Source organism: Cryptomeria japonica, chromosome 3 (assembly GCF_030272615.1).
Source record: "Cryptomeria japonica chromosome 3, Sugi_1.0, whole genome shotgun sequence".
Classification (NCBI taxonomy): domain Eukaryota; kingdom Viridiplantae; phylum Streptophyta; class Pinopsida; order Cupressales; family Cupressaceae; genus Cryptomeria; species Cryptomeria japonica.
The window spans coordinates 280,060,025-280,068,531 of NC_081407.1; the positions used below are offsets into that span (position 1 = coordinate 280,060,025).

Here is an 8,507-nt window from a genome sequence, read left to right on the forward strand (position 1 = left end):
GAATCATGCAGCTGATTCTCACAAGCAAATATAATAGTTCTGCACTTACCAATGTCACACTCGGTCCCTATCGCAAGCACAGTAGCCAGATATTTCGTATCCGATCCCCTCTTCTTCAGTTTCACCTGTGTATGGTGCTCTACAGAGTGAGCATTAGTAAGTACTCTGCGACCATCAATGATAAATCCGCTGCTATTTGAGCTGAACTGACGCTTGCGTTGCCATGGAAGTGAAAAATTAGGTTCTGTGTGCACGCAAAAAACTTTGACTACTGCATTCATTGAGGGCGAACCTTTGACATCCTCAGTTACCTCGGCAGTAACATTCTGCCTTAAAACATCACCCAAAACAGGAAGAATGGTATTATGAGTCGGTGATAAGCTCTCAAAATACCTTCCACTTCTCCTTGTAGGCGACATATCCCGAAGCCGAAGCCGTTCGCTCTTCATTCTCTTCAAGCCGTTGGCTTCTGCATTCTCGACTTTATTCAAACTTGACGGAGAATTCAAATCCAGGGGGTGCTTCTTTGGTCTTCCCCTTCCAGGACGTTTAACACTAACTACAATATCAATATTGCCGTTGGGAAAATCTTCTACAGAATTGTTCTTGCCGGTACCGTTAGCTTTCTCAAATTCAGGGGTGTTTGAAGGGGAGCTGCCCTTAACTACCTGTCCAATTTTATCTTTCTTTGGAGGCCTTCCTGGACCTCTCTTCGGCGTCTTCGGAGGCCTTCCTCGGCCCCTCTTTGCAGGCACTTGTTCCATCATCTCCAGACTCCCAAATTCGCCAAATATTACAGATTCTTTAAAACCAAGTTCGCTATACGGTAAGTATATAGCAGATGTCCCTTCTGGGTATCAAAATCCTTCATTAAACATATGTAAACGCAGTTGAGTATCAAAATCCTTCACCTCCTGTTCTTGAAATGCTGCTAATTATTAAAATTCTTTAAAACATGTTTTAAAAGTTTTAGAAATACTACCACGATTTCCTTTTTCAGAAAAATTGAGTAACTTCCCAACTCAAAACTCTCAAATACCCACCACGCCATTGATTCTACACTACATAAAAAAAAATTGCAGATACCCTAGCTCTAAACCTTAAAAAAGCACCAATTATTCAAACCCTATATTGTGCTATGGGTTTTCTGTTGCCTACAATGCAGCTCACGAAGCAGCAACATATAAACAAAATACCACAACAGCACCGCAATTAAGTCAAACAGAACTTCACTCATAACTCTTGCTATAATTCCTAAAATCCCCATCAAAAAAACCACAAAAAAAAGCTCCAGTGAAATGAAATACAAAATGGGTACTTTAAAATCTTACCTTAGAAAGAATCTGCGATAAGAAAAAAAGTTTAATAATAGCCGTCAAAACGCCCACCGCGCTGCATTCCTCTTTTCTTCTCTTCCGTCGAAAATAATTTTAGGGTTTTCACAGAAATCCTCGGAAGAAGAGAGCGCCTGTGAGAGAGAAGTGACGAGGTAACTATTTGGTTCCCAAGAACTTCATGACGAGACTATAATTTTTAAGGAACCTGCTTGCAAATGTATCTGCTATGAGCTGACATTAAGTATATTATAGCAAGGTGTGGATCGTACATTTTTTTCTGGTCTTTCCATTGGTTCAAATTTCAATTTAGGTTTTTCTCAAATATGTGGAATTGTGGTGTAGGAAATGCTATAAAAAGGACTACTTTAAAGCGTGGTAATCAAGTTGGACACTTGTTTACACGTGTACAAATAAAAATAAACAAGATATTCAAGCTTTTAAAGTCTGATATTTTTACTTTCCACTCCTCTAGTTAATAAGTTGTGAAGTGATGATAACTATGACATAGTAGTCTTATTTTTAATACTAATTAAAATGATAAAAATTTATGGTATGATATATTTTTTTTTTTTAATATTAATTGAATCTTAATTCTAATGCTATTTTTAAAATAAATTTTAAATTATTTAAATCTTTAAAAAATATTAAATGTTAAATAAAATAATAATAATTTTATAAAATAATTAAATATAACATTTAAATATAAAGTTTTTAAAATGACAACAAATAATATAATATAATGAAGAAAGTGTTATAAAATATAATTAAATTAAAATAAATTAAAAATCAAGATACAATTTTTATTACAATAAATTATGATTTTATTAATATTTATTGTTTTTAGAATGCATACATAAAATTTGCACAGAAGTGTCTTCGAACATGTAGTGTCGCAGTTAAAACACTTTGTTGGTGAAGCGACCACCAAGGTTCAAACCCATGTTGGGCCATTGTGCTCGCAGGCTTTGTGTCTTCGTTGGGTCGTTGTGCTCGCGGGTTTGAACAAGTGAAGTGTGGGGATGAGGTCCCCTGGTTGTGGCCTCACCAATTCATAGCTCCAGGTCAAAAGCGTTTCAGGTGGAGCGGGAGGACGTGTCATGTCAGCGTCATCGGTCACGTTAAAAAGTTTACCAGGCATTTGAAAAAATAAATAAATAAATTTGCACAGAAAACAATTCAATTATTAATTTTAATTTAAATCTTAGGAACACCAAATTCAATTCTAATTGAGCATAATGCTAACTTTAAACTTAATTCAACTATAATCATAACCTCAAGCTTCTCTAACCCTAATTGAACCCTAATACTAACCTTAACCCTAACCTTAGATTTATTGTGGTATGAGAACCTTAATGTTAACCAACTTTTAACCCTAACCATAAGTTAATCTTAACCCTAACTATAAACTAGCAGTTGCGCACGAGCTGCCCGCAACGTGGAGCCGATAAGAGAGCAGTGCAATCTAGGGGGAGTTGATAAGCATGGTGAAAAGTGGAATGTGAAATGTCTGTAGGCATTGTCGGTGGTTGTTTAGCGACGTGCACATGTAATAGACAAAGTTTACTAGTATAGGGGAAGAGCACCAGTAGCCGTCATAGTTCCAATAACTGCACACTTATTGTCATAGTGACCCCCCAATAGCCATCATAGTTCCAATTTTTTAAAAGCCCATTAATAAATTTCACATGTACTAATAGCCAATCAATTTTTGTCAACTTTTGTTCATAATTGGCCCATTTGTGCACCACTATTGGAACATTTGTGAAAAACTATTGGGACATTTGTCCACAAGTACTGGCAATTTTGAGTGGACGATTACTGGAACATCTTTAATTAGGTATCAGATGACACTTTGAAATGTGTACTTTTTGACCTTTGTGCGCATAACTGATCCCACAGCGTGCATCGTTACTACCCAGAAGCCAGAACAATAGGTATAAGCAATTAAGTCGCATACTAAGACAACTAAAAAAGAATCATCAAAATCTGATTTACCGTTTAGGATCTGTGGGTGCGTGAAGTTAGCTATGACAGTTATTGGTGCTCTTCCCCTAGAGGCATGGAGCGATGAGTGATTTAAGTTATGTTGAATAGGTAGAACCCCTATGAGTATATATACATATACATGTATATATGTACATGTATACATATACACGTATGTATGTATGTATGTATGTATGTATGTATGTATGTATGTATGTGTGTATGTATATATGTATGTATGTATGTATGTGTGTATGTATGTGTGCATGTATGTATGTATACATACATGTATGTGCATGTATATGTATGTATATATGTATGTATGTGTGTATGTATGTGTGTATGTATGTATACATATATTTAAACCGAACTGATTACAAATAGAATCAAATGCATAGTTCAAAATGCATTCAAGATGCAATAAGACCAACTGAATCTCTAAAGCATTGTATCTACGATTTACGACCATTGCTAAGAAAGGTTGAAAGCATAATGGAGAAGATTAACAGGCAAGAGAAATCAAAGAATCAAAACATGTACAAAGAAATAAACAACATAAATTTCTAGTTATGTTGATTTTCATTAAGAAATGGTTATTTTACATGTAAAAGTGGAAATTGTTTTGAATACCTGACATCTGACAAGGAAATATATGAACATGAATAGTGTTCTTGCCATGGTTTTCAAAACCACAAGTATCGTTTTCTTTAATATTCATGTCATAGACAAATTTTCTCCATCTTGCACAAAAAAATGTCGTAACATTGTTAATTATGCATTTTATCTCTCAGTTACGTCCATCAACTACAACAAGGTTAATCTTGGTTTGGTATTGAGGCAAGTGTAGAGCACGAGCTGCCTCTTTTGGAAATTTCTGCAATGAATCAACAAGCAGCAAATTGAATAGTTGCGAGAAAACATTAAACAAAAATAAGAAAACAAAAATAAAGGAAAATGGAAAAGACAATAAATGGAGAACAAAAAATTTAATTGATTTGCGTACCATAAACAAAGGGCGGTTAACATTCCAATGTTTTATAACCATAGTTGTAAAAGGCTTCTCTAACGTAAACTGGGCAACATTATCAGGAATTGTGTAGCAATGCTTTTTGTTTTTGGGTGCTAAGTGAGTGGAAAGAGAGAACAAAACTATTAATAAAAATAGTTATTTTGAACTGTTATGTTAGATGATCAAAACATACAACAATGTTTATGAAAATAAGATGCAATGAACAGTGAAATCAAGAAACAATACTAACCTTGAACAGGGTTGCGAGATCTAAAATCTGTTTTTCGATGCCACATGTTGAAATTTGCCTTTTATTGTAGCCATCAACATCAAGCGAATAGGCAACAAGTTGAGAAGATGACGCATGGTGGTGTGGTGTATGGGCATGGTCAATAATAGCAATCAATTTCTTCTCACAGCCAGTTCAATTGAAAATGATGACTTTGAAGGTAGAGTGTTTAATATATGGAAAAACAAGTATATCACCGTATTCAAGTCTATGACCAATAACAAATCATTCTCACCCTTTCTCAAAGAAGACCATGTCTTGCTGAGCTAAATGAAGGACTTCCCATTCAATGTTTGTTGGTCCTTCCAAAGTGATATACGTATTGAATAATTCAGATAGGACATGAACAAACAATGGTGGGATTCTCTGCTTGTGTAAATGCCAAAGATTCAGAAAATGACTAAATGCGTAAAACTTAAAGATAAGCAAGACAAAGGTTCTTTTTCTAAAAACATAAGACTGTACCAATGTTTTAAAATTATCGTCTATCATTAGTTTGAAAAAGGATGGTATGATCCCATATTTGGTAGCACAATTATGTAAGCACGTATTGCACGGGCAAGTAGCCATCTGATGTTGCTCTTCTTGCTTGTATCAAGAAACACAATGTTAATAAAGTTTTTTTTTGTATTTAAAAAAAAAAACCTTAAGTGTCGATAACAATTACTACAATGTGGAAATGCTATTGAGTAATTACTATTGAATTTGATATCTAGACAACATATCCGACAATAATATTCAAACGGCGTTGAATATCAAGAATCAAAGCCAGACTGCATTTTTTTCAAGAAAAGAAGGAATAAGACTATTTACAAGCATTAGTTAGAATGAATGGAACTCAAAAGTAAAGAAGATTTGTTTAATGTAAAAGCTGGCACATGTGCATCCGATCTAAACCCAAAAAGGATATTCAAAGAAATATTGTTATGTATGGAAGGGTGATTCAGCTTCATGTTATTGTCCACAAACCAACACCATATGAATAGTCAAATTAAGGTCTTTGTTCTCTTTTCCAAACGGTACAACCCCTATTCCCATCCAATGGTTCTCCTCCCTCCTCTACCGATTAGGGAAATCAAAGACCATGTGGAGACCTTGTATGTCGAAATGCACATATCGGCCAATTGTACATTTGGACAAAGAATGGATGAAATTTGCAACCTATTTAAAGAAAGATGAGAAATGCCTAGATATTATATTAGTTGTGTAGTCACATAAATCTGTCCATTTTAATTAAATGAATATTTCGTATTTATTTGATTAAAAATCCACTAACCATCAATTAATTAAATTAATATTTAATTAATTCATCTCCAAACATTCTTCTATTAATTAAATAAATTATTCAATTTATTTTAATTAATTCATTAAACCAAATACAAATCAATTAAATAAATAAAATCTATTTATTTAATTAAATCCCCCTATTCCTCTTTTAAATAAATTAAATAAAACATTTATTTAAATCATTATCCCCACCCCACTTGCATTTTCCTACAAATGCAACTTGCACACATATTTGAAATAAATGAATTTTTATTTTAATAAAATCCTATTTTCCCTCACCCACCAAATCCACTTGCAAAATCTAATCCCCTTCTAGATTCTTCTAAACCTTTCCTAATTAGCCTAAACCATTTCCTAAATATTGTCACATTCCTAAGCAAAATGGAGTCACTTCTCAAATGGCCCAAAGTCTTGGATAACCATTGAAGGTTTTCAACCTTCAACCACCAAAAACCCCAAAGTCTTTGAAAACCATTAAAGGCTTCCAACTTTCAACCACTTAATCCCCAAAGTCTCCAATAACCATTAATGGTTAACTCAAACCCTCCCACATGGTTAAAACATTTGTTTTGACTCAACCTCTACCCAACCCAAGGGTCTCATCAGGTCATTAATGCTTTGACCATGATTATCTCTTAATCATTTGCACAAAGGTTTATCCTTGGATTAACTCCTAATCCAGTGGGTAATCCTAATTTAGGCTTGACCCTTAGCCTTTAGATAACCATGAGGTCTTCTCAAGCCTTTAATGCCTCCAACCTCTTCTCTCAACCCAATCCTGTGTTGACATTTGTCACCATTTCATTGGTGCAAATTGTGCACATGGATCCCCAACTTTCAAGCTTGACCCTTGATTAAACCTTTCAATCCTGGCCATCCATTGCTCCATTTTTCCTATAAATAGAGCCCATTCCTTCATAATCCAGATCCTGAAAACTTGTATGCATCTAAGCTATAGACATTTTAGAGAGCATTTTAGCATAGCATAACTAAATCTTTTCTTTTGGTTAAAATACATCATTTTAGCATAAAAATAGCTTTTCATTTCATGTTTAGAGCTATTCTATAAATCTCAATCCTCCATAAGCATCCATAGTGCAAAAAGCTGCTGAGAGCTACACTATTTTGGAACTTGGAGAGGAGAGGAACAAGGGAGAAGGAGCTAATCTCATGCTAAGAGATAGTTGGAGATATCTCATTTGCCTTTACTTATTTAGTTAGATATATTTAGCATGTTTTTAGTGTCTCCTTTGGAATGCCTTCATTGTGTTTGGTTTTTAGATTGATTAACTCTAACATCTTGTGTGTTTTATGTTGTTTGATCTTAAACTAACAATCTTGTGCCATTTAGGAGGGTATCATTTGGTGAACCTGACGTGAATCGAACACGCAACCTTCTGATTGATTTTTTTGAAATTAACATTTTTCTTGTTGAAATTGCCACACAGGTCGCGCTTCGGCGCTATTGAACGCGTTTTAGCGCTATTGAAAAATTTCTTTTAGCGCTATTGACCATAAAGTAGCGCTATTGAAAATGTTTCAGCGCTATTGGAAACATTCTAGCGCTATTGTCACAGTTTCAGCGCTATTGACACACTTCTAGCGCTTTTGTCTTCTCGGATTTTTCTCTTCTTTCAGCGCTACCGTTTAAATTAGCGCTTCTGCTCATGCAGACTAGCGCTATTGCATGAATCAGCGCTTCTGCAAAAACACAGACTAGCGCTATTGCAACAGAACGTTATAAAAAAAGGCCTTGTAACCAATAAAAGTTTTTTTTTAGGCTTGTGGGAGGTAGAATATATATGGAATATAACATTTAAGTATAAGTGACATGCAAAATCTATATATACTTTCAGGATGTTTGAGAGGGGTTTCAGACCTCTAGGAGTTGAAATGCAAAATCTAGTTTTTGGAAGATCCTCCAAATTTCAGACTTAGTCAAATTTCAGGGCATTTCAGGATCAGGATTTGTAAAATTTGTAACCGAAAAATCAAAAATTAGGCTTGTGGAAGCCCCCCTTTGAGCATTGATTTTATTAACTTGTTTCTTTTCTTTGTGCAGGTTAACAACACAACAAAAATCACAAAAAAAAAAATTTCATTTAGTGCTTAAAAAGAACTTAAAAACACAAAAAAAAAAAAAAACAGTTTTTCATTGTTTTCTAGTTAGGGATACATTTTGTTTTGGTGCTTAAAATCAACAAAACAAACTTTCTTTCTTGCATCATTTGGGACCTAAAATTTACAATCCACATTTCAAAAATTTGGTGCAAATAAAACTGACAAACCACTTGTTTTTTTTATTTATTTTTGGCAAACAAATTTTCCTTCATGCAAACGTGTTTTTCATTAAGTTGACCAGGATTTCCCAATTCCAGATTACAAAACACATTGCCTTTGAAGTTAAAAAGAACACCATGGCTGTTGGAGCAACATCTCCAAATAGTTAGATCATCTTTGCAAATGTTGGATTAAAAAGAACAAGTGAATTTCGTGTTTGGCACGCTTGTGCACAAAAGTCAGTCGAGTGGACCTACTTCTAACACACACTATCCTCTCCCTTGGCTCTCGTGGTCCTAGGTGCAAGAGAAAAGTGTTAGTA

At 34.5% G+C, this 8,507-nt stretch overlaps 1 protein-coding gene across 2 annotated transcripts in view; it reads right to left on the reverse strand.

The window, feature by feature from the left end:
* The window catches only part of LOC131029602 (protease Do-like 9), a 45,203-nt gene extending 43,547 nt beyond the window's left edge, over nt 1-1,656 (reverse strand). The window contains exons 1-2 of one of the 2 annotated variants that reach the window (XM_057960142.2): nt 1,332-1,656; nt 50-865 (exon numbers count right to left, since the gene is read on the reverse strand). In XM_057960142.2, coding sequence (XP_057816125.2) covers nt 50-767 — 718 coding nt within the window. In that variant the 5' untranslated portion in view covers nt 768-865; nt 1,332-1,656. The remainder of the gene's footprint in view (nt 1-49; nt 866-1,331) is intronic. The other variant, XM_057960143.2, reaches the window with a different exon arrangement.
* Nucleotides 1,657-8,507: the final 6,851 nt, after the last annotated feature.